The sequence below is a fragment of the Salminus brasiliensis genome, chromosome 15, assembly GCF_030463535.1.
Source record: "Salminus brasiliensis chromosome 15, fSalBra1.hap2, whole genome shotgun sequence".
NCBI classification, from domain to species: Eukaryota; Metazoa; Chordata; class Actinopteri; order Characiformes; family Bryconidae; genus Salminus; species Salminus brasiliensis.
Window position 1 is genome coordinate 36281927 of NC_132892.1, and position 27868 is coordinate 36309794.

General features: G+C 44.0%; 1 protein-coding gene across 1 annotated transcript in view; it reads right to left on the reverse strand.

Annotated features, from left to right (window-relative positions):
• Positions 1 to 1230: 1230 nt before the first annotated feature.
• LOC140535620 (uncharacterized) overlaps positions 1231 to 27868 on the reverse strand; it is a 57507-nt gene continuing 30869 nt past the window's right edge. Inside the window, exons 45-81 of the mRNA XM_072657016.1 lie at positions 27554 to 27648; positions 27281 to 27467; positions 26900 to 26971; positions 21272 to 21385; positions 18519 to 18634; positions 17114 to 17184; positions 16874 to 17030; positions 16583 to 16791; positions 16390 to 16490; positions 16082 to 16200; positions 15805 to 15960; positions 15090 to 15304; positions 14881 to 14966; positions 14641 to 14768; positions 14306 to 14431; positions 13916 to 14109; positions 13724 to 13818; positions 13454 to 13584; positions 13228 to 13352; positions 11417 to 11534; positions 11108 to 11320; positions 10355 to 10525; positions 10096 to 10233; positions 9917 to 9966; positions 9604 to 9736; positions 8809 to 8891; positions 8417 to 8543; positions 7590 to 7780; positions 7361 to 7451; positions 6252 to 6261; positions 5618 to 5799; positions 5268 to 5423; positions 4907 to 5040; positions 4577 to 4710; positions 4123 to 4217; positions 1569 to 1797; positions 1231 to 1310 (exon numbers count right to left, since the gene is read on the reverse strand). Of these exons, the coding sequence (XP_072513117.1) occupies positions 1231 to 1310; positions 1569 to 1797; positions 4123 to 4217; positions 4577 to 4710; positions 4907 to 5040; positions 5268 to 5423; positions 5618 to 5799; positions 6252 to 6261; positions 7361 to 7451; positions 7590 to 7780; positions 8417 to 8543; positions 8809 to 8891; positions 9604 to 9736; positions 9917 to 9966; positions 10096 to 10233; positions 10355 to 10525; positions 11108 to 11320; positions 11417 to 11534; positions 13228 to 13352; positions 13454 to 13584; positions 13724 to 13818; positions 13916 to 14109; positions 14306 to 14431; positions 14641 to 14768; positions 14881 to 14966; positions 15090 to 15304; positions 15805 to 15960; positions 16082 to 16200; positions 16390 to 16490; positions 16583 to 16791; positions 16874 to 17030; positions 17114 to 17184; positions 18519 to 18634; positions 21272 to 21385; positions 26900 to 26971; positions 27281 to 27467; positions 27554 to 27648 (4832 nt within the window). The remainder of the gene's footprint in view (positions 1311 to 1568; positions 1798 to 4122; positions 4218 to 4576; positions 4711 to 4906; positions 5041 to 5267; positions 5424 to 5617; positions 5800 to 6251; positions 6262 to 7360; positions 7452 to 7589; positions 7781 to 8416; positions 8544 to 8808; positions 8892 to 9603; positions 9737 to 9916; positions 9967 to 10095; positions 10234 to 10354; positions 10526 to 11107; positions 11321 to 11416; positions 11535 to 13227; positions 13353 to 13453; positions 13585 to 13723; positions 13819 to 13915; positions 14110 to 14305; positions 14432 to 14640; positions 14769 to 14880; positions 14967 to 15089; positions 15305 to 15804; positions 15961 to 16081; positions 16201 to 16389; positions 16491 to 16582; positions 16792 to 16873; positions 17031 to 17113; positions 17185 to 18518; positions 18635 to 21271; positions 21386 to 26899; positions 26972 to 27280; positions 27468 to 27553; positions 27649 to 27868) is intronic.

A 27868-nucleotide genomic window follows, 5' to 3' on the forward strand; every position in this document is an offset into this window, starting at 1 on the left:
AAGCAACAGTGGAGAGTGTTTAGAAGCTGATGCTGCTGGCTGATATAGTACAGATGCAAGAGTGGACTGAGATTCCTTCACTCCAGATGTTCCATTTACCACAGTTATAATCTGGCCATTTGTTTACAGTATAGAGGTCATTTCACTGTGGTTTAAAACAAAACATTGATCCAAATAATATCTTTGCCATTATTTCTTGTATTAAATTAATTGTATTAAATAGTATAATTATAAACTAATAAAAAATAAGCACACTAATAAGTGTAAATAATTAATGTGTCACAGTGCGTTGAGCTTGGAGACACTAAAAAAGAAGATAAACGGACTGAAACAGACCTGGCAGCACCACCAACACAGAATCATATACGTGTGAACATGCATAAGGCCAGACAAAGAAAGGCTGAAACAAAGGGACACTTATACAGAGACTAACAAGGGACACACGAGAAACACCTGGGACTTGAGAGCACATGGCTCTGTTTGTGTCTTGTCAGTTCAAGCCCCACCTTTTCATTAGTGTTTTCACCTGTGCCTCCTCTCTAGTCACGCCCCCTTGTTAGACACAAAACTGAGGCAGATGTGACAGAACAGGGGCAGACATGACATGATGAGCCTGGTTTGGTTATTTCTTAGAACACATATTGAGGTAGAGATGTTGAAGAGATATTGGGGAAATGTTGGGCGATAGAGAGATGTTCAAAAAGGAAGAAATATAAAGTGCTGCTTAAAATAAATAGTCTTGAGAAAGCAGTTGCATAATGATTTTATTCAGAATGTATGTGGATTCTGATAATAAAGTGTGGAGTAATCAGGATTTAACATTAAATATGTAGATTATTCAATCATTTATATATTGGTCTTAAGATAGTCCCATTCCAGTATTCACAATCAGTACAGAACAGTCCTACAGTGCTTAAATATTCATAAACATCATGATAAAATAAATATAATTACAAATACATAAATATTACTAGTCAGTGTTGATTAAATAATTATGAACACACAGAAAACATAATTAGGTCATTAAAATTTAAGTGTGGATAATTAAAGTTAAATTAGAGTGCAATATATTAATACTTAAAGAGATACATTATGATTAATTGTAATATTCAAGTGTTTACAGCATCCAGTATAAGTAATCACAGCAAGAACCGGTGCTGTGTGTGTGTGTGTGTGTGTGTGTGTGTGTGTGTGTGTGTATGTGTGTGTGTGTGTGTTTGTGTGTGATGGTTATCGTTGCAAGTGCAGTGTGATGGTCAGCAGTCCTACACACACAGAGATGAACCACAGTCCTGAACCACGATGAACACCTGATCCTGAAACACACACACACACACACACACACACACATTTGCATCATGTCAGTTGAATGGACTGCAGTCATTACAGTAGTAATACAGAGATGGTGTGTGCTGTAGTAAAGTGCTGAAGTTAAGCAGTGTTATGGTTCTGATAGGAGGAATATAATAACTGTTCCAGTAATAATGATGAGCAGAGAGAACAGTGTGGATCCAGTAATCTCAGTCATCAGCTTCTCAGACGGACTCTTTAGATGGACAGGGTCTTACCCTTTGATGTGGTGGCGACTGTTTGGCTGCTCTGTGTGGATGTGATGCCAGTGACGGCTGCAGAGGTGGTGGGGTCGTCTTTGCCCCAGATCAGTCCGAGGTTCAGGGTCGCCAATTCAGACTTGTACTGCTGATCCACCCAGGACCTAACCTCTGTGGAGTTCTCAAACAGCTTCAGATCTGGCAGATTCACCCCCAGTAGATCACGCACTGTGCTCACATTCAGAGCCTGAAACACACAGAGAACACACAGGCATCAATTCACTAACATTCCAAACTGCAAATGCTAAAAACTATTTAAATAATTTCCCACTTGCTCCAGTTCATGGTCGTGATAGCAATAGGACAAGGGGCCAAGATGTCAATGTCCCCTCCACCAGTTACTGTTGGGGGATCCCCAGCTAATCCCAGGCCAGCTAAGAGATATCATTACTCCAGTGGGTCCTGGGTCTTCCTCAGCATTGAGAATTTTTCTTTATGGCTCAGCTCTTTCTTCACCTCTGCAGTCAAGTACAGTGACTGCATTACTGTTGCTTCTGTACCTAAGCTGTGAAGTGCATGCCATTCTATTCTGGGACACTACCACTATCATGGCCTCAGATATGGAGGTGCTGACTCCGACCACTTTCAACTCGGCTGCAAACAGTTCAAGTGTGTGCTGGAGGCCCCCATGTGGAAGCCAGCATGACAACCATCTGACAACAGCTGAGTAGTAGCCCCGCCAGAAGCCCTCCAATGGCAGCGCTACACACAGAGAGGTGTGAGAGAAGGACTGCACGGCTTACATGACTGACTCCAACAACCCATAGTCATTTCTGATGGAGTCTTCTGCTGGGCTTTCTCAATACTCAACAGGACAATAGCGTCAGTGCTGTGGCAGTGCTGGGGCAGTGGTGGCTCAGCGGTTAGAGCGCCGGGATATCGATAACAGGGTTGTGGGTTCGATTCCCGGGCTCGGCAAGCTGCCACTGTTGGGCCCTTGAGCAAGGCCCTTTACCCTCTCTGCTCCCCGGGCGCTGGAGTTGGCTGCCCACCGCTCTGGGTGTGTGTGTGTGTACTCACTGCCCCTAACACGTGTGTGTGTGTGTGTGTGTGTGAGTGTGTGTTCACTACCAGATGGGTTAAATGCGGAGGACACATTTCGCTGTACAGTCCACACTGTACAGTGACGAATACGTGCACCTTTACCTTTATGGGACTCTGTCCAGAATCCCACCCACTTTCTCCAAGAAGGCTTAGAACTTTGAACTGCTGTTGGGTACATATGAGCACACAAAAGTCAGACTTTTCCTCTGTACCACAAAGTTGCATTGAAGCGTCCCTCTGATACACCAGGACAAATGCAACTGTGCAGCTTTTGAGGACTTTTATTTAAAATATTATTCTAATTTAACACATTTAACTTTGTTTGGTTAGCTTAGGGCTTGATGCGAATGACATGGTTTAGGAGTGGTTTTTGGTAAGTGTGATTTGCCAGAGCCAGACTAACAGCTTTAAGGCTAAACTATGTGCATCTGCTGCAAAAAACATTTTAGGGTTAAATCTCTGCTTGTTTGTTTTGAATATACTCTTAACCATTATGTTAAAATCTCTTGCCTGTCTTTGTTATCGTCACGCTTGGTGCAGGTGTGGGAGTAGCAGCTTCAAGGCAAGATAAATGAAGTGCACATCTGCTCAGGTTAGTTTAGATGGGCTTCTTGATCCATGAATATTCTACAGACAACTAAATACCTGTAAACTCATCTACAACCACACAATTATGTACCAATCTAATACTTTGGTGGCTGAAGGGTTCTGGAATTGCATGTCTGCAGAACAGGATGCATTCTTCATTCAAGCTGTTGCTTTGATTTCACTCAACTTTCTGGCTCTAACAGAGGCATGGCTCACTCATTCTCTTTTATAACCTCAAATGTTCATCTCCTCCAAAGTAGAAAACACACAGAATCTGAATTCCTCCATGCATCTCCCCCACATGTTTTTCTACCACTTACCGCAACATGCATATAATTTTACTGTATTTTTTATATAGGTCCATATCAATGTAATTCCTGACTTAACCTGTGCAGTCCTTATACAGCAACTACTTTATGAAGTAAAAGCAGCAAAGACTACACATGACGAGTTCTCCTACAATTTGGAAACTAGAACAAATGTCCCTCATTTAACAATTAATCAACACTGTCTCATCTAATGAAAGTCATGAAAGTTTGCACTTTAAATGCCATATTAACATGTTTAGGCCTGATGACATTTGTTGTGGGCTTTACTATTTTCAGAAGATGTTAAGGACCTGGTTGTAAGAAAACAAAACAAAAAGTACACAAAGCCAATTAAGAAATCCCTCATGAATTGCACAGTCAAACATGTAAGGCTGTGTCTTGCCCAAGTCAGTCATTACAGAAGGTTTATCAATGGTTCTCCCAAAGTAGTAGAACCACTGATTGCTCTGAAGGTGTGCATCACTCAAAGTTGATCATGAGTGCTGTAGTTGAATTTTCTGACTTTGAGAAGATTCTGCTTCAGTTGTAGTCACTGAATCACTGTTTCATACCATGAGCACATCAGGGTTCAGACTCCTAAAGGTGGTGATGTCCATGCTGATGTTCTGAGTAGCAAGATCTCGGATATCCTCCACAGGTGCTCCCCCTAAACACAGAAGCAAATGAACACAGACAGCCATAAAGTCATTAATACAAGGAAAGACAACCTGGACTGTGTGTTAAACAGTCTGTTATAAATACACGTGGGACTGTTTAGTTTTTAATACAGAAGGCTTTAAAAGTCCACTACCAAGACCTATTTTATTACATTATTATTCATCAAAACAAAGTGGCATTTTATTAATAAAACAATCATGCACCTCAGTTGGTCCCTTGTTTAAAAACAGGAGGCCACTCATTACATGTTGAGAAAACAGTAATCAGCCCTCAATCCCATAGAACATCTTGGAACATTTGTAGAAACACATGATATAATTAATGATATAATAATAAAGTGTGTGTTACCCAGGTAAGTGTAGATGAGTTGGTAGTATGTTGTGGAGTCGCTGCGTTTGCTGCTGAATGAGGATTTGGCGGTGTTGTACAGAGCTGATTTCTGATCGATTGAACATGAGGATATATTCAAATGTTTTGTTTTCCTGCAGAAAGTAAAAAAGAAAACCTCAGACAAGCCTCAAACTCCATATAGACAAAAATGAAAATCAGAGCAGAACAATTTTGTGAGCACATGGCAGTGTTTATGGTTAATGTTAGCAGCCAACTTCCCAGTAAAGGAGTTTACCTTGAAAAGATTTAGCCTCACTATGTGTGTGTGATTTGGATCTGTTTACTTACCGCAGGCTGTTCACAGTGATGGTCTTGAGGACACTGACGTCCAAAGAACAGACGTAGGAGCTGATTGCATTTAGTTCAGCAGTTCCCAGAGTGTTTCCCTCCACACTGAGATACTTCATGATCACTGCTTTACTCTACAATACACACACACACACACACACACACACATTATTCATTTCAACAAACTTATACAACAAATCAGCAGCTCTGAAAATATGAGCTTTGGGACATTTTATCCTTGTTCCTGGATCTACATAGTGATATTCTGTTTCATCACAGTCAAGAGTAATCATTGACTGATTCCTGGTGCAATATTAAAACAAAAATGTACTGCACACATACAGTCTTCCAGACATATTACCTGGTCTGAAGTCCAGACTCCCTTAGTCTGGTCCATCAAAGAGGACAGAGTGTCAATATTAGTGAATTCCCAATTGTTAATGTCAGTAGCACTGGCTACACGAGATGTGGAGCCCAGCAGTTGCACCACACCTTTTGGAAGTCCTGATGGGTACAGCTGAAACACACACAACAACAGTGAAATTTGAAAACCTGGAACAGAAACGTGGAAAACTACAAAACAAGCCATATACAAACTGATGCTAAGAGGTGTATGTTTAGAGAGCAATGCCTCAAATACACACCCAAACACACACTAACATCCTCATCCACCATACACTGTTGATACAGAACGTATTCAGGAACACTGACCTGTTTAAACTTGTTCAGAATGATGGTCTGGAAGCTGGTATCCACCACTTTATCAGTGATGGCTGCCACATTGTCCCTGAGGACAGCGATCTCCAGACAGGAATCAAACTCAGAAGAGTCATAGCCAAAGGGAAATGAGGGATCTGCAATTGTAGCCTCAGTGATGTTGCCTATTGTGCATGCTGTCAGACACAGAAACAGGACAGGAACTCACTTATAGAAGTGACAAAAAACATACACAGTTCCACTGATGTACTACACACTGGTTCTGACACTGGAGGTCAGGTAAAATGCTCCAGGTGGCCAGCAGATATAGCTGTCTACACTAAAAACCTGCATTAAAACACATCTAGAATCAATCCGTACTTTAGAAGATCAATATAAGAACAAAACTTGTCAAAACTTCCAGTCCAGTCCAGTCCAGTAGAGATTTATTTTAGGTTCCACTTGGCTGGATTTTTCACAACCCTCAAAAAGAATGTTTTATGGGTCTCTTATTAGGTTTGGGGCAAAATGTATGATGTATGACATATTATGACATCTTTAGCAAGAAATTGGCTGAATTGTGATATATTCCTTGTAGGTAATGCTTCTACTTCTGATTTGCAAAAAAAGCCATTATGGACAAGCACACTTGTGATGCACTGATTAAAGACAGATATACAAAATCACAGTTAAGAACCATGTATCAAACTGTACGTGCACTATCCTTACAATCTAGTCTGCATTTGGGAGAGAGGCGAGAGGACACCTGGCCATTACAAAAAAACTTCCATTTGGTTTGATGAATGCTGATGATGGTAAATGTTTTTTTGTTTTGTTTTTTTTACAAAAGATAAGCACAATGTCTTTGTCCAAAAGACATGACAATTTTTTCTCAGAGAGCAGGTCCAGCATGTCTTTTACAGCAGCTGCTCAAGAACAACCTCACTGTAAAACATGAAAAACGTGGATTCTGTGTCTTTTTGTGTTTCAAAGTCTCGTGAGCATCCAGATGGCTTCTCATGAGTCTCATTAGACCAGTGAGAGACAGTTCATTGCATCATTGAGTTCTCCAATGCCTGGCAGAGATTCATTCAAACTTAAATTACTTTGGCAGGACCTCTACTACTACTTTGACCTAAGGAACAACCGATGCTTCTGTTATTATCTAGTGGACTAGGAGGAGTGTAGCCAGAGCGCCATTCCTGGCCATTGATCCAAACATCATCGACTTCAAGCACAATTCCTAAGATTTGGGATCATGTAAGTTGTGCTGCAATACCTGGTTGGCAATTATAAAATCCAGACATTTCACTGAGCTCATTTGTCAGGGCAGGAAGACTTCAGAACTTTGGGTTTGAATTTAATTTTGGAGCAACAGTCTAACAACAATGAACCCATTAACACAGTTAAACTCTACAACCCTGTGTCTGTGTGTTTATACTGAAGTGCACTGATACCTGCTTTTGCACGTCCTTTGATTTTTAAATTGAAGTTGAATTCTGTAAAGAATTTCTTTTGTTTCAAAATATCCATCTTCTGAATCTTGAAGTCTGGAATGAAGGACTTCAAAAACGTTGTCTTTGTGGTCTTTAAAACACACACACACAAACACACACACAATGCAAGAAATTATACAACACACTCTACCACTGGGGGATAAACCCTTAAAAAGCAATTTCTACAGAAAAACAATAAACAAGATAAACAAATTCTAAAGAAAAAGGAAAGGAAATAAATTGAATAATAACATTTGCATACAGAGCTGAAAGTGGCCCAAAAGTCTCGTTTCAGGTAGAGGGGAAGGATGCCCAGCTGTCCCAGAGTGTTTAGATTCCATGCTGAACGATTACTGAGGAATAAACAACATTTTTTATTGCTGGATTCCAATTAGATAAATTACAGACATTAGAGAGTCATATTTTACATGTTTTGTTCTACAGCTATGTATTAAAAGTACAACACACATAAAATAGAACATCGTTCTCACCCATACTGAGTGTTTCCAGAGAACAGCAGTGTCTGTACAGCGGTGATCTGGGAGTCAGAAAGGTCTCCACAGTTCTTCAGTTTCTCCAGGATGAGTGGGTCAGAGTTCTGAATGTATGAGGTGTCCAGAGTGCAGACCATATTACCCAGAACCTCCACCTGATCCTTAGTCAGACTCGTACCAGATATACCCTACAGGAACACAGACCATGTGTGGGACAGATTAAGAGAGTGTTTTTAAGAAAATCGGTAACACAAACCAGTAACAAGAGTTCCTGCATTTAGTCATGACTTTTTCTGTCCTGCACCGAAGTGGTGGAACAAACTTTCCCTGGGAGACGATCACTGTCTTCAAACCCAGACTGAAGACCCTCCTCTTTCAAGAGTACTTGATCGAAGCATAGTGTCAAATTTTATGGTCTCCATGATGACTTTTGTGTTTAGTAGTATCTAGGCTTAAGATGTATCTTTGGATGTATCTTTGGATCCTGGTCTACAAAAACTAGCTGAGGTTTTTCTTGAGTAAACAGCAAAGAACTTTTGTAAGTCACTCTGGAGAAGAGCGTCTGCTAAATGCCATATATGTAAATGTGTTAGTTTAGCTGTAATGCAACATTTATTACACTTATAAATAAGCCTTACTATAACTTAGTGTTATGTAAAGTACTTCATACATTCCTTGTATTACACAGTTTATCTTTACATTACATAATGTCGGATGCTCATGCCCTTACAATATTGTTATTTGCCTGAACGGTTTAGCTGTTGCTGCCGGAGGAAGAGTTTTGTAAATGTTCTTCATCTTGTGTATGCAGATGTGTGCTTTACCAGACAATCCGTTGCGCTCTTGAACAAGATGGACGGCCGTTTGAGGACGCTGGAAGGAATTGAGAAATCTGCTGCACCCAGAGCACTGAAATACAACCTGCAGTTCTCCTTTGGCACCTTATCATAACTAAAACACACAAATACACATAAATAAACAGGACAGAAGAGACAGAAAACATCAACCAGAGCTAGGATGTCTACGCCCCTTAATTTGACTACATGGGATGCTGCATCTTTGAAATTTCTCTCAAATAATTCCTAAAAGGATAAATTGTTGAATTGATAACTGATAATAAACAAATACAATCTTGTTTATGTCTACTTTAGTACAGCTAACCTAATTACATTTAGTTACCAGTTTTGAATACAGTATTTGTGCTTTTGATACACACCTGAAGTACAGAAGCATGTCAGAATGTAAATCAGTGAAGTTCAGAGTTACGTCTTCTTTTACATAGTTGTACATGCAGATCAGCTGTAAAACAAAAAAACACAAAAAATTGGAAATTACATCCCTTTTTATCAGATACATACTTTTACCACCTCCACATTTTCATAATAAGAGGTTTGGGATAACATTTCATGTGCGAGACTAAAGTATTAACTGATAACTAATACCAGCTCTTTTCATTGCAGTGTGACTTGTCACTACTCATTGGAATAAGAGATCCAGCTAGCAGTGCCTGCTCAAGATGACATTCAAGCTTCCGCACCATACCTACTAACTCATTCGAGTGAAGCTCCCAGCATAGCATAGTGGCTGTTCACCTGCTGCTGATTCTGGAGAACACAGTCCTAGAGACCAACCTTTATCTCATCTTGGCAGAGCAATACGCTTTCTTACAGTGGTACAAGAGAGATGTTTTGTGCAGAAAGGAGCCACAGACAGGCTCTGGAGTGACACGCTGGCCTTATCAACAAGAGTTTCAGGAGATCACAATCACAAGCCAGAGCCATTCATCCAACGCATCAAGAGAGGGTTGATCACATCAGAGCATCTATTATAGAACACTCATGTTGCTGCCAGATGAACCTACATTTTTACCCTAGCTGAAATGGACAGAGCACATCTTTCCCAGCTCAGCATCAGTGAAGGTACCGGTGACAAGAAGTAGAATCCATAGATATTAATTGAATTCTTACTGATTAAGGCTGAATGTTAGCTGGATGAGTATTAGGGTGTGTACCTGAGACTCTTTTAGGGTGACCTTGCTCCTGTCTGCACGCGGTCTACAGGCTTTCACCAGCTGTTTAATTTTCTGCCGAGGTAGAGTCTTAACTGAGGTGCAGGTGAATCCCTGCAGAAGTGATTCTGAAAGCCTGCAGGGGGAGACAAATACACACTTGTTGAACACTGTTGTTTCCAGTATTAAAACAGGAATGCATTTGAATGATGTGACTATATTTCCTGAACTTTAGAAGAATCTAATGCACTTTGATCATATGTTGTCTTTTTACACATGTTATGTGTGTGTAAGAGAGGGTGTGTGTTCAACTCACTCCTCTGTGTTGTCACTGGCACTGGCTACTGGACCGAACAACACCACAGCCTGGTGAAAAAGCAAAGACCAAAAAGGCATTTACAGATTTAATGGATTTTAATATTGAACCTGATAATACAGTGAAGCAGTGTGTGTGTATATGTGTGTGTGTGTGTGTGTGTGTGTGTGTTCTGTTACCTGTTCTTGTCCCCAGCTCTTCTTGTTGATGAGTGAAACATTAACAGAGGTTGGAGATGACAGCAGTACAGGTGGGATATACGCTGCCAGCGCATCCGGAACGTTCTCCACCACTTTGGTCTGATCTACAGAGACCAGCTGGAGAACAGAGGAGAACCGAACTGACTGAAGTTGGATTTTGGTTTCGACTAAACTTCTGTGAATTACTGCAGGTTCTGTCGATGCTTCAGTAAATTTATAACTGTGTGTGTGTGATTACCTGCTGGACGTATGTCTCTTGTACAATCACTGGTGCTGTCAGAATGTTGTTGATGAATGTTGGATTCTGGGATACAGTCAGAAGCTCAGTGGATGCAATGTTGGAGATAGTTGATGAAGGAACTCCTCCGATGAGTGTGCCCAGAGTCACCAGAGAGGAGGCACTGTTGATCTGTCAATCAGTATATCATTTCAGATTCATTATTCAGTTTTCTGTTCAGAAAATACATTGTAAATAGATTTGAAAGTAAGAAGACACATGAAAGTTAGTTTTGTTGAAATTGTAAATGGCCAAACAGTAACTGAAAAAAGTAAAAATTTTGAAGTCAGCTTTAATGTAAAGGAACGCACATTCTTTAGCAGGGGCACAGAACAGCAAGTACAGTTCAGGTACCAAAACAGGGTCGAATTGTAACTCATTTATCTAAATTGGCTAAAAATAGGCTTGCTCATCAAGGCAAATGTCCTGAGCTTTTATAAATGACTTTAATACAGTTATGTTTTTTTGCAGAAAAGTTTACATGTTTTAGAAAACAGAAAACAGTTTACATGTTTTAATGTAAAGCAAGGTCATATCCATCTTACAAACCTGCAACAAAACATACATAGGAATAACACATAAATTGCTAAAAATAAAATAAAAATAAAAATAATCATGTCTTCTGAAGTGATGAACCCAGAATAGATCTTTCAAATAAATGTCTAGTCCGAACATAAGACAAAATGTTCTGTGTTGTGTGCAGTATACACTCACATTGAAGCCTGCACTAGTGATGCTCTGGATGATGGCATTGGTCTGACCCTGGTTCCAGCCTGTGACGGTGCTGAGTGTGGTCACGGTGCTGTTGATGATACTGGGTGTAGCAGCGGTTAACTGGCCCTCAGTCAGTCCAATGCTCTGGTTTCCAAGTGTCTGGACAGAGCTTGTTGATAAAGCGGGGAAGTTTGACACTAGAGCTGCTCTCACCTGGTTGAAGAGGAGGATGATAGTTAACTCACTTAAACAGTGACTGGACAGAGAAAAGACTGATCACTTAGATGATTGGACCAAGTGGTCATTTACCTCTGGACTAATTTGCGGGCAGAACTGGTTCATGCTCGACAGGATGTTCTGGCTTTCTGTAGCTCCAAGAGAAACAAACGCAGATCCAGGAGCTCCACATAAGAGCACAGCTGACAACCTATACACATTTAAACAGCAACAAACATATGAAGATAGATAGTACAGTTGCAATCATAATTATTCAGCCACTATTCAAAAAAAGGATGTTTATTAGCAAAATGTACAAACTTTCAGCTGTTTGCAAGAAAACCAATCAAACAAGACCCATTTAAATTTCAACACAAATTCAAACACCACTTTTATTGACAACAGCAGTCTCGGAATAATCATCCCTCATATAATAATGCCTCATAATACACTTAATAACAAATCAGATGTCTTGCAGGCTTCATTAGTTGCATCAGGTGTGTTTTAGATAAAACACATCAGATACCTGGACTGACACGGAGCTGTTGACTATGATATTTGACTGCATGTTAGAAATATGGCTAAATCAAGAACATTTATCAGAAAGTTCAAAGAAGAGATCACTGCCTTAACAAACAAGGAAAAGAACACAGAAAGAGGCAAAGCCTTGATTGTGCCTTGAAAGCCTTGAGGTCCAGCTGAAAGCAAAGATCACAAGGTCAGAGTTGGACATTACCTATTGAGGAACTTATTACCAGCTGCTATCAGATTCCTTAAGGGCTAGGTGGGCAGAAACCCTCAAGCAGATGCAAAAGACCTGCAGACATTTTTGGTGGCAGCCAGCACTAAGGTATCAGATTACACAGTAAGGAGCCTTTTAAACGCTGGAGGTCTCCATGCTTGTACACCTCTACTGACCCAAAAGCAAAAGAACAGACAGCTCAAATTGACACTGTATAAACTGAAAAGAACACCCTGCCTACAGGAAAGCATGGCAGATGCTTGTGATGCTCTAGGGTTGCTTCGGGCAGCTTCCTCTGGCAATCTGGAAATCTGCAGTGTGTGGAGAGCTTGAATCAAGTATCTGAGAATCCTAGCAGAAAGCCTCTGACCCTGAACTCTGAACTTCTGTGAAGAAGCTGAAGTTTGGATCTTCCAAGAGGACACTGATCCTAAACATACCTCACCATAGCTTGGATTCATAAGGTTCTGATGAGGCTGACGTAAATCCCACTGAAAATCTTTGGTGGGATTTGAAGAAAGTGGTTGCAGAAGCAAACCCAAGAATGTAAGTAAACTTGGGGCCAGTGCCAAGAGCTAAGATTCCTCAGGGATGCTAACAGATGGTGATGTCTGGCTCTGCATCACGTTTGCAGCCGGTCATAACAGCAAAAGGGTACTCGACTAAGTACTAGAGCCGCTTCTCATTAAGGGGTTGAAATATTCTGAAACTGCAATCATCACTGAAAGGCAATAACTGTGAGGTCAGGATTCTGGATGTAGAGCTGTGAGCTGTAGTATTTAGTGTGTAGTGTGTTATCTGAGGGGGTTGTAGTCAGTATTCTGGATGTAGAGCTGTGAGCTGTAGTATTTAGTGTGTAGTGTGTAGTGTGTTACCTGAGGGGGTTGTAGTCAGGATTCTGGATGTATAACTGTGAGCTGTAGTATTTAGTGTGTAGTGAGTTACCTGAGGGGGTTGTAGTCAGGATTCTGGATGTAGAGCTGTGAGCTGTAGTATTTAGTGTGTAGTGTGTTACCTGAGGGGGTTGTAGTCAGGATTCTGGATGTAAAGCTGTGTGCTGTAGTATTTAGTGTGTAGTGTGTTACCTGAGGGGGTTGTAGTCAGGATTCTGGATGTAGAGCTGTGAGCTGTAGTATTTAGTGTGTAGTGTGTAGTGTGTTACCTGAGGGGGTTGTAGTCAGGTTTCTGGATGTAGAGCTGTGAGCTGTAGTATTTGATGACGTTGGCTGGAATTCCTGTGTTGTTAAACAGCTGGAGATTCTGAGAGTTTTCCAGGAACACACCGATCTACACAACACAATCAAACCTCAGTAAACAGGGAGATAAGATGTGTGTGAGTGTGTTTGTGTGTACATGTGTGTGTATAAGTGTGTTTGGGTGAGTGTTACCTTGCTCTCTGATACAAAGGACTGGAGGTCAGTGAGGGTGATGAAGGTGATGAAGACTCCAATGTTGTCGGCGAACCAGGCAGTGGAGTTCAGAAGGGGATCAGAGGAGTTATAGCAGCGAGGAGATCCATCTACAAGGTTCACACATACACACACATAAACCACAGAAACACACACATGTATACACACTTACTAAATGTGTAGAGTCTCCAAAGCACAGAAGAACATACAGAGGGAGAGACAGAACGAGATCAACATAGCTGTGCTTACCACTGCTGTTCAGATATGTCTTTATAGAGCTGTAGACATCAGCTGGGGTGAAATCAGTGGCTGAGAAATTATAGTTCTTCCCCAGGACTGAAACCCTGATCATAAAAATAATAACAATCAATTATTTTACAACAGAAAGATCATTATTAACCATAACCCAACAGTTTATCACTACTCCAAACAGAGACTCACATTTTCCTGAATGACAGGCAGGAGGCGCCGCTGAGCTGAGTGGAGCTGATGAGCTGAGAGCTGAGGAAGGGCAGGTACTGAACCAGTCTGACATTAAACCACTGATCCACCTCATCCTGAGACGACACACTGAGAGCACCAGACCACACACACCCCAACGTCTGCCTGCCCACAGCTGCAGACACAACCGGCTCCTGCACAGAGATCCAGAGGGAGGAAGCAGAGGTCCAGAGAGGAATGGAGAGAGACAGAAAAGAGAGCTTTAAACATGGATTACTGCATTAAATCCATCTGAAAGAGTCAAACTGAGGGAGAAACAGCAGGACTGAATGGATGGAGAAGACTGAGAGTGAAGGTAGAGGGAGAAAGGTGAGATGAGCACAGGTGTACCGTCTGCAGGTACTGGTTGGTGCTGTTGTAGTTGTTGAGGAGCGTGCAGAGATCTGACCCGTTCCTGACTGTGTTGGACCCTTTCAGAAACTCCCTCAGTTCTCCTGGAGAGATGGAGCCCAACAGCTACAGAACAGAGAGGAGATCAACACACTCACTATAGAGAGAGGGGTGTGTGGATATACGCTCACTATTGGACTGACTGGTTTACTCATGGGCTGGTTAGGAACAGTGCTACTGAAGGACTGTAGGCTGGATTAATGACTGGCTCAGTGACTGTGTGACTGGCTGACTCTGAAACTTGCTTTTTCCTCTCAGGTTTAAAGCAGCAGTACCTCTTGCTGTCGGCTGGCTGGGATGATGGACAGAAGTCCGCTCAGGTCAGGAAATCCAAACCTGAGGAAGGAGGTCCTGAGGAAGACAAAGAAGCTCCCGCCGCTGTAGCAACGCAGACCATTCGGTTCTGTAGAGCAAAAACAGCAAATAAACAAATCAACCAAACAAAACAATGTTTCTTTTTATTTATTTATTTATTTATTTATTTATTAGTGAGCATGAGGGAGTGTGTGTTATACCTGTGAGGAGCTGCTGGATGTTGCTGTAGATCTGAACCTGTATGTCGTTGCTGAAAGCTGATCTCAGAGAGTCCAACTTGCTGACTCTGTTACAGCACAGGAAATAGTTAATCACAGCTCAACACACAAGACTCCACACCTCCTCCCTCTCTTCCCCTCTTTATATTATCCTACATTAAACACTCAGCAACACTAGAAGTGTCTCTTACGCTGTCTGGCTGGTGTTGCAGGTCCGGTTTCTGATAATGTTGAAGTACGGTGTTACATCTGCAGAGGAGAGGCTGGAGAGGAAGGGTCCGAGCCGAACATCCACCCACTGTAGAACCTCTGAATCAGACACTGCTGCAGAGGACAGACCCCCTCTCAGCAGAACGGCCTGGAGGAACGCTCCCTTCACCTCAGTGGAGTACAGGGACTCGTTTTTCTTAACACAGAGAGATTTAGAGGTAACAAGAGGTTAAAATAACATGCACTGCATATAAAGGATCTCAGTTTCCTGTTTAAAGGCAGATTTACAGACTTTATTCTCCATTTCAGTTTTTTATTCATGTTTGTTTGTTTCTATCAAATCCCAGATTGCTTATGAACTTGTTCACTCAGGTTTGTTGATGGTAGGGCGGAGGGGCACTGATTTCTCTGGGAACCTTCATGTTTGTGCTTCTATCTGACTCTATTTTCAGCCAGGCTTTTGACTAATATTACAGTCATGTAGAGTCCTGCATGGCCCACCAGCTGAGCCCTTACACCCCACCAGTGTGCTCCACTCATCCACTTATTAGAGAGAATAATAAAACATCTACATTTAACAGAAAAGGACAGACTGAATTCATTAACTGTAAAAAATAGATGAGTTTTGAATGAGCATCTGCTGTTCAGTATATCAGAAGATCTATGACAGCAATGAAGCAGAGAAGGGGTAAGTACCAGGATGTTGGGAGTGAGGATGTTGAAGAAGGAGGCAAACTGGTTTGGATTAATTGCTGCCATCACAGTGTTAACATCCTGAGGATCTCGAAGTCGAGAGGGTTCGGAGCACAGTTCTGCCAACTGGGCTGGAGTTAGAACTTCTGCTGCATTCACCTGAGAGAGAGACTTACTATTAAACCAACCCCTGAACACAAGACAGTCACGCTTTTCTAATCTACTGTGTCTCAACAGAACAGTCATCAGAAGGTGCTGAGGTAAGTGTTGGGGAACTCACTCCATTGAAGTCTCTCTTCAGCCTGATGAAATCAGAGAATGAGGCCACACTTCTGAATCGGCCAAAATTCTTCACCAGCCAGTCAGAGTCATTGCTCACTGACTGCACACAGGACTGACCTAAAACCACAGGGTGTGTTACACAGACCACTAACTCATACACACAAACAAAAACACACCCAGGATAAACAATAACAGGACAGCCAGGAACCGAATCTCTGCATTAAGTCAGTGTGACTTATTTAACAAGCTAACACACATTCTTCTAAAGGTAGGACTGCTCAGTTAGAGTAACACTGCTTTACATACCTGACAGGTCAGCTCTGGAGAGGAAGGGAAGGATGAAATCTGAGACGATGGACAGTTTCTTCTCTTCCATAAGAGGTTCTTGAGAACTAAAAGCCTCCACCCTAATTTTGAAGGGACGAGATCAGAAGTGGTGATATATTGTTTGCTTTTTCATCATAAGCATCATTTCATACATTTCAGTCTCCATACTTACACAGCCTGGTAGGACTGGCAGCTGAAGCTCTTGGAACTGAGACTGGAGAGGAAGTCTGAAGACACTGATGACAAAAATGGTCTGAGCCTGATCTGGAACCACTTGGTGATGAATGCAACATCTGTAAGCTGAGCAGCACTGAAGTTGTTGACCTTCACCTCACCAATGGCATCAAGAACATGAGGGTCAGGCACACTGAAGTTGAGGGTCTGTGAGAGAAAGTGGGTGTTTCAATGTTCAGTATCAATCAAATGTTGAGCTGGTATTAATCTGTTACTTAGAGTTATCTACCATGTTGAAGTATGCATCCAGAGCTTCCTCCAAAGGTGCTGAAAATCTTTGGAAGAAAAGGGTCCAAGTTGCTTTGGATTCACTGATGTTGCTTGATAATTTACATGATAGAAGAGTGGTCAGATCTCTGGAAGACAGGACTGCAGCCTTGAAAGAAAGAAAAACAAGTAGAAAAAGTTGATGAAGTAGAAGAATCCCTACATTTGAGATATTTTACATCTGGCTAAAGAAAGACTTACTGATGAACAGGCATAATCAGAGATAGGGAAGTTACAGAGCACTGCTGAGGTATCTCCAGACAGGAGCTGAGTCTCAAGTGGACGACTGTTGGGGAAATAATGTAACATTAAACATCTCAAATGTCTTTCATTAAGTATTATTTTTAATTTTCAAAAACCAAACCTCACCTTTCCACACCTTGGCAAGAACTAGGTGTGTCTATAGTCATGGTGGTAGTAGCAGAAACTGTGGTGGTGTGAACATCACTTGTTGTTCTGTCAACAGCAGTTGTGGTGGAGTCAACTGCATTTGTAATGGTATTGATAGAAGTTGTGCTGGTGTCAAAAGCAGTTGTGGTGATATCAATAGTAGTTGTGGTAGTGTCAGCTGCACTTGTGGTGGAATCAGCAGCAGTTGTGGTTGTGTCAATGGTAGTTCTGGTGATGTCAGCTGGAGTTGTGGTTGTGTCACCTGCAATTGTGGTCGTGTCAACAGCAGTTGTGGTAGTGTAAGCTGAAGTTGTGGTGGTATCAGCTGCAGTTGTAGTTCTCTCAAAAGTAGTTGCGGTGGTGTCAACTGCAGTTGTGGTGGTGTAAGCTGAAGTTGTGGTGGTGTCAACAGCAGTTGTGGTTCTGTCAATAGTAGTTACGGTGGTGTCAACTGCAGTTGTGGTGGTGTAAGCTGAAGTTGTGGTGGTATCAAAAGTAGTTGTGGTTGTGTCAGCTGATGTTGTGGTTGTGTCAATAGTAGTTGTGGTGATGTCAACAGCAGTTGTGGTGGAGTCAGCTGTAGTAGTGGTGATGTCAGCTGCAGTTGTAGTTCTCTCAAAAGTAGTTGTGGTGGTGTCAACAACAGTTGTGGTTGTGTCAGCTGAAGTTGTGGTTCTGTCAATAGTACTTGAGGTGGTGTCAACAGCAGTTGTGGTTGTGTCAGCTGCAGTTGTGGTGGTGTCAGCTGCAGTTGTGGTGGTGTCAACAGCAGTTGTGGTTGTGTCAACAGTAGTTGTGGTGGTGTCAACAGCAGTTGTGGTGGTGTCAGCTGAAGTTGTGGTAGTGTCAACAGCAGTTGTAGTTCTCTCAAAAGTAGTTGTGGTGGTGTCAACAACAGTTGTGGTTGTGTCAGCTGAAGTTGTGGTTGTGTCAACAGCAGTTGTGGTTGTGTCAGCTGCAGTTGTGGGGGTGTCAACAGAAGTTGTGGTGGTGTCAGCTGAAGTTGTGGTGGTGTCAGCTGCAGTTGTGGTACTGTCAACAGCAGTTGTGGTTGTGTCAACAGTAGTTGTGGTGGTGTCAATAGTAGTTGTGGTGATGTCAACAGCAGTTGTGGTGGTGTCCGCTGTAGTAGTGGTGATGTCAGCTGCAGTTGTAGTTCTCTCAAAAGTAGTTGTGGTGGTGTCAACAGCAGTTGTGGTGGTGTCATCTGCAATTGTGATGTTGTCAACAGCAGTTGTGGTTGTGTCAATAGTAGTTGTGGTGGTGTCAGCTACAGTTGTGGTAGTGTCAACAGCAGTTGTGGTTGTGTCAACAGTAGTTGTGGTGATGTCAGCTGCAGTTGTGGTAATGTCAACTGCAGTTGTGGTTGTGTCAACAGTAGTTGTGGTGGTGTAAGCTGCAGTTGTGCTGGTGTAAGCTGCAGTTGTGGTTGTGTCAATAGTAGTTGTGGTGGTGTCAGCTGCAGTTGTGGTTGTGTCAGCTGCAGTTGTGGTGGTGTCAGCTGCAGTTATGGTTGTGTCAGCTGCAGTTGTGGCTGTGTCAGCTGAAGTTATGGTGGTGTCAGCTGTAGTTGTGGTGGTGTCAGCTGCAATTGTGGTAGTGTCAACAGCAGTTGTGGTGGTGTCAACTGCAGTTGTGATGGTGTCAACAGCAGTTGAGGTTGTCTCAGCTGAAGTTGTGGTGGTGTCAACAGCAGTTGTGGTGGTGTCAGCTGCAGTTGTGGTGGTGTCAGCTGCAGTTGTGGTTGTGTCAATAGTAGTTGTGGTGGTGTCAAGAGCAGTTTTGGTGGTGTCAGCTGTAGTTGTGGTGGTGTCAGCTGCAATTGTGGTGGTGTCAGCTGAAGCTGTGGTGATGTCAGCTGCAGTTGTGGTGGTGTCGGCTGCAGTTCTGGTTGTGTCAATAGTAGTTGTGGTTGTGTCATCAGCAGTTGATATTGTGTCAGCTGCAGTTGTGGTGGTGTCAGCTGAAGTTGTGGTTGTGTCAATAGTAGATATGGTTGTGTCAGCTGCAGTTGTGGTGGTGTCAGTAGTAGTTGTGATGGTGTCAACAGCAGTTGTGGTTGTGTTAGCTGCAGTTGTGGTGGTGTCAACAGCAGTTGTGGTTGTGTCAGCTGCAGTTTTGCTTGTGTCAATAGTAGTTGTGGTGGTGTCAACAGCGGTTGTGGTTGTGTCAATAGTAGTTGTGTTGGTATCAACAGCAGTTGTGGTTGTGTCAGCTGCAGTTGTGGTGGTGTCAATAGTAGTTGTGTTGGTGTCAACAGTAGTTGAGGTTGTGTCAGCTGCAGTTGTGGTGGTGTCAGCTGCAGTTGTGGTAGTGTCTACAGCAGTTGTGGTTGTGTCAACAGTAGTTGTGGTGATGTCAGCTGCAGTTGTGGTAATGTCAACAGCAGTTGTGGTTGTGTCAACAGTAGTTGTGGTGGTGTCAACGACAGTTGTGGTGGTGTAAGCTGCAGTTGTGGTTGTTTCAGCTGCAGTTGTGGCGGTGTCAGCTGCAGTTGTGGTTGTGTCAATACTAGTTGTGGTGGTGTCAACATCAGATGTGGTTGTGTCAGCTGCAGTTGTGGTGGTGTCATCAGCAGTTGTGGTTGTGTCAGCTGAAGTTGTTGTGGTGTCAACAGCAGTTGTGGTGGTGTCAGCTGCAGTTGTGGTTGTGTCAGCTGCAGTTGTGGTTGTGTCAATAGTAGTTGTGGTGGTGTCAACAGCAGTTGTGGTGGTGTCAGCTGAAGCTGTGGTGATGTCAGCTGCAGTTGTGGTTGTGTCAATAGTAGTTGTGGTGGTGTCAACAGCAGTTGTGGTGGTGTCAGCTGAAGCTGTGGTGATGTCAGCTGCAGTTCTGGTTGTGTCAATAGTAGTTGTGGTGGTGTCAACAGCAGTTGTGGTTGTGTCATCAGCAGTTGATATTGTGTCAGCTGCAGTTGTGGTGGTGTCAGCTGAAGTTGTGGTTGTGTCAATAGTAGATATGGTTGTGTCAGCTGCAGTTGTGGTGGTGTCAATAGTAGTTGTGGTGGTGTCAACAGTAGTTGTGGTTGTGTTAGCTGCAGTTGTGGTGGTGTCAACAGCAGTTGTGGTGGTGTCAGCTGTACTTGTGGTTGTGTCAACAGCAGTTGTGGTTGTGTCAGCTGCAGTTTTGCTTGTGTCAATAGTAGTTGTGGTGGTGTCAACAGCGGTTGTGGTTGTGTCAATAGTAGTTGTGTTGGTATCAACAGCAGTTGTGGTTGTGTCAGCTGCAGTTGTGGTGGTGTCAATAGTAGTTGTGTTGGTGTCAACAGTAGTTGAGGTTGTGTCAGCTGCAGTTGTGGTGGTGTCAGCTGCAGTTGTGGTAGTGTCTACAGCAGTTGTGGTTGTGTCAACAGTAGTTGTGGTGATGTCAGCTGCAGTTGTGGTAATGTCAACAGCAGTTGTGGTTGTGTCAACAGTAGTTGTGGTGGTGTAAGCTGCAGTTGTGGTTGTTTCAGCTGCAGTTGTGGCGGTGTCAGCTGCAGTTGTGGTTGTGTCAATACTAGTTGTGGTGGTGTCAACATCAGATGTGGTTGTGTCAGCTGCAGTTGTGGTGGTGTCATCAGCAGTTGTGGTTGTGTCAGTAGTAGTTGTGGTGGTGTCAACAGCAGTTGTGGTGGTGTCAGCTGAAGTTTTTGTGGTGTCAACAGCAGTTGTGGTGGTGTCAGCTGCAGTTGTGGTTGTGTCAGCTGCAGTTGTGGTTGTGTCAGTAGTAGTTGTGGTGGTGTCAACAGCAGTTGTGGTGGTGTCAGCTGAAGCTGTGGTGATGTCAGCTGCAGTTGTGGTTGTGTCAATAGTAGTTGTGGTGGTGTCAACAGCAGTTGTGGTGGTGTCAGCTGAAGCTGTGGTGATGTCAGCTGCAGTTCTGGTTGTGTCAATAGTAGTTGTGGTGGTGTCAACAGCAGTTGTGGTTGTGTCATCAGCAGTTGTGGTTGTGTCAGCTGAAGTTGTGGTTGTGTCAATAGTAGATATGGTTGTGTCAGCTGAAGCTGTGGTGATGTCAGCTGCAGTTGTGGTTGTGTCAACAGCAGTTGTGGTTGTGTTAGCTGCAGTTGTGGTGGTGTCAACAGCAGTTGTGGTTGTGTCAGCTGCAGTTGTGGTGGTGTCAACAGCAGTTGTGGTGGTGTCAGCTGTACTTGTGGTTGTGTCAATAGTAGTTGTGGTGGTGTCAACAGCAGTTGTGGTTGTGTCAATAGTAGTTGTGTTGGTGTCAGCTGCAGTTTTGGTTATATCAATAGTAGTTGTGGTGGTGTGAACAGTGGTTGTGGTTGTGTCAATAGTAGTTGTGTTGGTGTTAGCTGCAGTTGTGGTGGTGTCAAAAGCAGTTGTGGTGTTGTAAACAGCATTTGTGGTTGTGTCAGCCGCAGTTGTGGTGGTGTCAATAGTAGTTGTGTTGGTGTCAACAACAGTTGTGGTTGTGTCAGCTGCAGTTGTGGTTGTGTCAGCTGCAGTTGTGGTGGTGTCATTAGTAGTTGTGTTGGTGTCAACAACAGTTGTGGTTGTGTCAGCTGCAGTCGTGGTGGTGTCAATAGTAGTTGTGGTGGTGTCAACAGCAGTTGAGGTTGTTTCAGCTGAAGTTGTGGTGGTGTCATTAGCAGTTGTGGTTGTGTCAAGAGCAGGTGTGGTGGTGTCAGCTGCAATGCAGGTGGATTCAGCAGCAGTGGTGGTGGTGTCAACTGGTGTGGTGGTGTTTTCAGCAGCAGTGGTGGTGGTTTCAGCAGCAGTCTTTGTGGTGTCAACGACAGTGGTTGTGGTTTCAACTGCTGTGGTGGTGGTGTAAACTGCTGTGGTGGCTTCAGCAGCAGTGGTGATGTCAACTGCAGTGGTGGTGGTGTCAACTGCAGTGCTGTTTGTGTAAACTGTTGTGGTGGTGGTGTCAACTGCAGTGGTGGTGGGTTCAGCAGCAGTGGTGGTGGTGTCAACTGGTGTGGTGGTGGTGTCAACTGCTGTGTTGTTGGGTTCAGCAGCAGTGGTGGAGGTTTCAACTGCAGTGGTGGTGGCGTAAACTGCTGTGGTGGTGGTTTCAGCAGCAGTTGTGGTGTTGTCAACTGCAGTGGTGGTGGATTCAGCAGCAGTGGTGGTGGTGTCAACTGGTGTGGTGGTGGTGTCAACTGCTGTGGTAGTGTTTACAGCAGCAGTGGAGGTGGTTTCAGCAGCAGTCTTTGTGGTGTCAACGGCAGTGGTGGTGGTTTCAACTGCAGTGGTGGTGTCAACTGCAGTGGTGGTGGTGTCAATTGTTGTGGTGGTGGTGTCAACTACGGTGCTGTTTGTGTAAACTGTTGTGGTGCTGGTTTCAGCTGCAGTGGTGGTGGTGTCAATAGTTGTGGTGTCTGTTTCAATATCAGTGGTGGTCGTGTCAATAGTGATGGTGTCTGTTTCAATAGCAGTGGTGGTGTCAATAGTGGTGGTGTCTTTTTCAATAGCAGTGGTGGTGTCAATAGTGGTGGTGTCTGTTTCAATATCAGTGGTGGTCGTGTCAATAGTGGTGGTGTCTGTTTCAATAGCAGTGGTGGTGTCAATAGTGGTGGTGTCTGTTTCAATAGCAGTGGTGGTGTCAATAGTGGTGGTGTCTGTTTCAATAGCAGAGGTGGTGTCAGTAGTGGTGGTGTCTGTTTCAATAGCAGTGGTGGTGGTGTCAATAGTGGTGGTGTCTGTTTTAATAGCAGTGGTGGTGGTGTCAATAGTGGTGGTGCCTGTTTCAATAGCAGTGGTGGTGTCAATAGTGGTGGTGTCTGTTTCAATAGCAGTGGTGGTGGTGTCAATAGTGGTGGTGTCTGTTTTCATAGCAGTGGTGGTGGTGTCAATAGTGGTGGTGTCTGTTTCAATAGCAGTGGTGGTGGTGTCAATAGTGGTGGTGTCTGTTTTCATAGCAGTGGTGGTGGTGTCAATAGTGGTGGTGTCTGTTTCAATAGCAGTGGTGGTGGTGTCAATAGTGGTGGTGTCTGTTTTCATAGCAGTGGTGGTGGTGTCAATAGTGGTGGTGTCTGTTTCAATAGCAGTGGTGGTGTCAGTAGTGGTGGTGTCTGTTTCAATAGCAGTGGTGATGGTGTCAATAGTGGTGGTGTCTGTTTCAATAGCAGTGGTGGTGGTGGTGATGTCAATAGTGGTGGTGTCTGTTTCAATAGCAGTGGTGGTGGTGGTGTCAATAGTTGTGGTGTCTGTTTTAATAGCAGTGGTGGTGGTGTCAATAGTGGTGGTGTCTGTTTCAATAGCAGTGGTGGTGGTGGTGTCAATAGTTGTGGTGTCTGTTTCAATAGCAGTGGTGGTGTCAATAGTGGTGGTGTCTGTTTCAATAGCAGTGGTGGTGGTGTCAATAGTTGTGGTGTCTGTTTCAATAGCAGTGGTGGTGGTGTCAATAGTGGTGGTGTCTGTTTCAATAGAAGTGGTGGTGGTTTCAGCAGCAGTTGTGGTGTTGTCAACTGCAGTGGTGGTGGATTCAGCAGCAGTGGTGGTGTCTGTTTCAATAGCAGTGGTGGTGGTGTCAATAGTGGTGGTGTCTGTTTCAATAGAAGTGGTGGTGGTTTCAGCAGCAGTTGTGGTGTTGTCAACTGCAGTGGTGGTGGATTCAGCAGCAGTGGTGGTGTCTGTTTCAATAGCAGTGGTGGTGGTGTCAATAGTGGTGGTGTCTGTTTCAATAGCAGTGGTGGTGGTGTCAATAGTGGTGGTGTCTGTTTTCATAGCAGTGGTGGTGGTGTCAATAGTGGTGGTGTCTGTTTCAATAGCAGTGGTGGTGGTGTCAATAGTGGTGGTGTCTGTTTTCATAGCAGTGGTGGTGGTGTCAATAGTGGTGGTGTCTGTTTCAATAGCAGTGGTGGTGTCAGTAGTGGTGGTGTCTGTTTCAATAGCAGTGGTGATGGTGTCAATAGTGGTGGTGTCTGTTTCAATAGCAGTGGTGGTGGTGGTGATGTCAATAGTGGTGGTGTCTGTTTCAATAGCAGTGGTGGTGGTGGTGTCAATAGTTGTGGTGTCTGTTTTAATAGCAGTGGTGGTGGTGTCAATAGTGGTGGTGTCTGTTTCAATAGCAGTGGTGGTGGTGGTGTCAATAGTTGTGGTGTCTGTTTCAATAGCAGTGGTGGTGTCAATAGTGGTGGTGTCTGTTTCAATAGCAGTGGTGGTGGTGTCAATAGTTGTGGTGTCTGTTTCAATAGCAGTGGTGGTGGTGTCAATAGTGGTGGTGTCTGTTTCAATAGAAGTGGTGGTGGTTTCAGCAGCAGTTGTGGTGTTGTCAACTGCAGTGGTGGTGGATTCAGCAGCAGTGGTGGTGTCTGTTTCAATAGCAGAGGTGGTGGTGTCAATAGTGGTGGTGTCTGTTTCAATAGAAGTGGTGGTGGTTTCAGCAGCAGTTGTGGTGTTGTCAACTGCAGTGGTGGTGGATTCAGCAGCAGTGGTGGTGTCTGTTTCAATAGCAGTGGTGGTGGTGTCAATAGTGGTGGTGTCTGTTTCAATAGCAGTGGTGGTGGTGGTGTCAATAGTTGTGGTGTCTGTTTCAATAGCAGTGGTGGTGTCAATAGTGGTGGTGTCTGTTTCAATAGCAGTGGTGGTGTCTGTTTCAATAGCAGTGGTGGTGGTGTCAATAGTGGTGTTGTCTGTTTCAATAGAAGTGGTGGTGGTGTCAATAGTGGTGTTGTCTGTTTTAATAGAAGTGGTGGTGGTTTCAGCAGCAGTTGTGGTGTTGTCAACTGCAGTGGTGGTGGATTCAGCAGCAGTGGTGGTGGTGTCAACTGGTGTGGTGGTGGTGTCAACTGCTGTGGTAGTGTTTACAGCAGCAGTGGAGGTGGTTTCAGCAGCAGTCTTTGTGGTGTCAACGGCAGTGGTGGTGGTGTCAACTGCAGTGGTGGTGGTGTCAATTGCTGTGGTGGTGGTGTCAACTGCAGTGCTGTTTGTGTAAACTGTTGTGGTGCTGGTTTCAGCAGCAGTGGTGGTGGTGTCAATTGCTGTGGTGGTTGTGCTGTTGGTGTAAACTGCAGTGGTGGTGGTTTCAGCAGCAGTAGTGGTGGTTTCAAAAGCAGTAGTAGTGATGTCAACTGCCGTGGTGATGGTTTCAATTGCTGTAGGTGTGGTGTCAGTTGCTGTTGTGGTTTCAACAGCAATGGTGGTGGTTTCAGCAGCAGTGGTGGTGGTTTCAACTGCTGTGGTGGTGGTTCCAGCAACAGTGGCGGTCGTTTCAACTGCTGTGGTTGTGGTTTCAGCAGCAGTGGTGGTGTTTTCAACTACTGTGGTGGTAGTTTTAGCAGCAGTTGTGGTGGTGTCAATAGTGGTGTTGTCTGTTTCAGTAGCAGTGGTTGTGGTGTTAATAGTGGTGGTGTCTGTTTCAATAGCAGTGGTGGTGGTCGTGTCAATAGTGGTGGTGTCTGTTTCAATACCAGGGGTGGTGGTGTCAATAGTGGTGGTGTCTGTTTTAATAGCAGTGGTGGTGTCTGTTTCAATACAAGTGGTGGTGGTGTCAATAGTGGTGGTGTCTGTTTCAATAGCAGTGGTGGTGGTGTCAATAGTGGTGGTGTCTGTTTCAATAGCAGGGGTGGTGGTGTCAATAGTGGTGGTGTCTGTTTCAATAGCAATGGTGGTGGTGTCTGTTTCAATAGCAATGGTGGTGGTGTCTGTTTCAATAGCAGTGGTGGTGTCTGTTTCAATAGCAGTGGTGGTGGTGTCAATAGTGGTGGTGTCTGTTTTAATAGCAGTGGTGGTGGTGTCAATAATGGTGGTGTCTGTTTCAATAGCAATGGTGGTGGTGTCAATATTGGTGGTGTCTGTGACAATAGCAGTGGTGGTGGTGTCAATAGTGGTGGTGTCTGTTTCAATAGTAGTGGTGGTGGTGTCAATATTGGTGGTGTCTGTTACAATAGTGGTGGTGGTGTCAATAGTGGCGGTGTCTGTTTCAATAGCAGTGGTGGTGGTGGTGTCAATAGTGGTGGTGTCTCTTTCAATAGAAGTCGTGGTGGTGTCAATAGTGATGGTGTCTTTTTCAATAGCAGTGGTGGTGGTGTCAATAGTGGTGGTGTCTGTTTCAATAGCAGTGGTGGTGGTGTCAATATCGGTGGTGTCTATTACAATAGTGGTGGTGGTGTCAATAGTGGCGGTGTCTGTTTCAATAGCAGTGGTGGTGGTGGTGTCAATAGTGGTGGTGTCTCTTTCAATAGAAGTCGTGGTGGTGTCAATAGTGATGGTGTCTTTTTCAATAGCAGTGGTGGTGGTGTCAATAGTGGTGGTGTCTGTTTCAATAGCAGTGGTGGTAGTCGTGTCAATAGTGGTGGTGTCTGTTTCAATAGCAGTGGTGGTGTCAATAGTGGTGGTGTCTGTTTCAATAGCAGTGGTGGTGGTGTCAATAGTGGTGGTGTCTGTTTCAATAGCAGTGGTGGTGGTGTCAATAGTGGTGGTGTCTGTTTCAATAGCAGTGGTGGTGGTGGTGTCAATAGTTGTGGTGTCTGTTTCAATAGCAGTGGTGGTGGTGTCAATAGTGGTGGTGTCTGTTTCAATAGCAGTGGTGGTGGTGTCAATAGTGGTGGTGTCTGTTTCAATTGCAGTGGTGGTGGTGTCAATAGTGGTGGTGTCTGTTTCAATAGCAGTGGTGGTGGTGTCAATAGTTGTGGTGTCTGTTTCAATAGCAGTGGTGGTGGTGTCAATAGTGGTGGTGTCTGTTTCAGTAGCAGTGGTGGTGGTGTCAATAGTGGTGGTGTCTGTTTCAGTAGCAGTGGTGGTGGTGTCAATAGTGGTGGTGTCTGTTTCAATAGCAGTGGTGGTGGTGTCAATAGTGGTGGTGTCTGTTTCAATAGCAGTGGTGGTGGTGTCAATAGTGGTGGTGTCTGTTTCAATAGCAGTGGTGGTGGTGTCGACTGCAGTGGTGGTGTCATTAGGAGTGGTGGTGTCACTAGGAGTGGTGTTTTCAGTAGGAGTGGTGTAGTCAGTAGGAGTGGTGGTGGTGTCAGTAGGAGTGGTGGTGGTGTCACTTGGTGTAAGGGTGGTGTCAGTGTCGGTAATGAAACTGCTGGTGATCGGAGCAGATGTAGAGCTGGTGATGTCGTTTATACCCCGAACCAGGCCGATATTCAGGGTGTTCAGTTCAGACTGTTTCTGCTGAGTCTCCCAGTCCTGAACTACTGTAGAGTCCTGAAACAGCTTCAGATCTGCAATGTTCACCCCCATCAGATCCTGCACTTCACTCACACTCAGGTTCTGGAACACAAACACTTTCGGCTCAAAACTCCCATATCAGGAGATTTTATTTCCGATTCAATTTTAGTAAAAAAAAAATTTCATACCATGATAACATCAGTGTTCAGACTGAGGAAGGTGCTGATGTCCATGCTGATGTTCTGAGTAGAGAGAGCTCTTATATCTTCCAGTGGAGCTCCACCTATACACACACACAAACCAGTAACATGATGAAACTGGGTTTTCAAACATTAAGAGAAACTCAAAAGACCTGCTGTTCCAGCTTGGAATCTAGCCCACCTGCCTTAAACACAGTTAGATAGATCTGATCTGTGCAATAAACAAAATTTAACCCCCACTGGTGTATATATGTATCTGGATTTGAGCCAAGATAGTTCTTCTGCTTTTGGGTTAATAGAGGT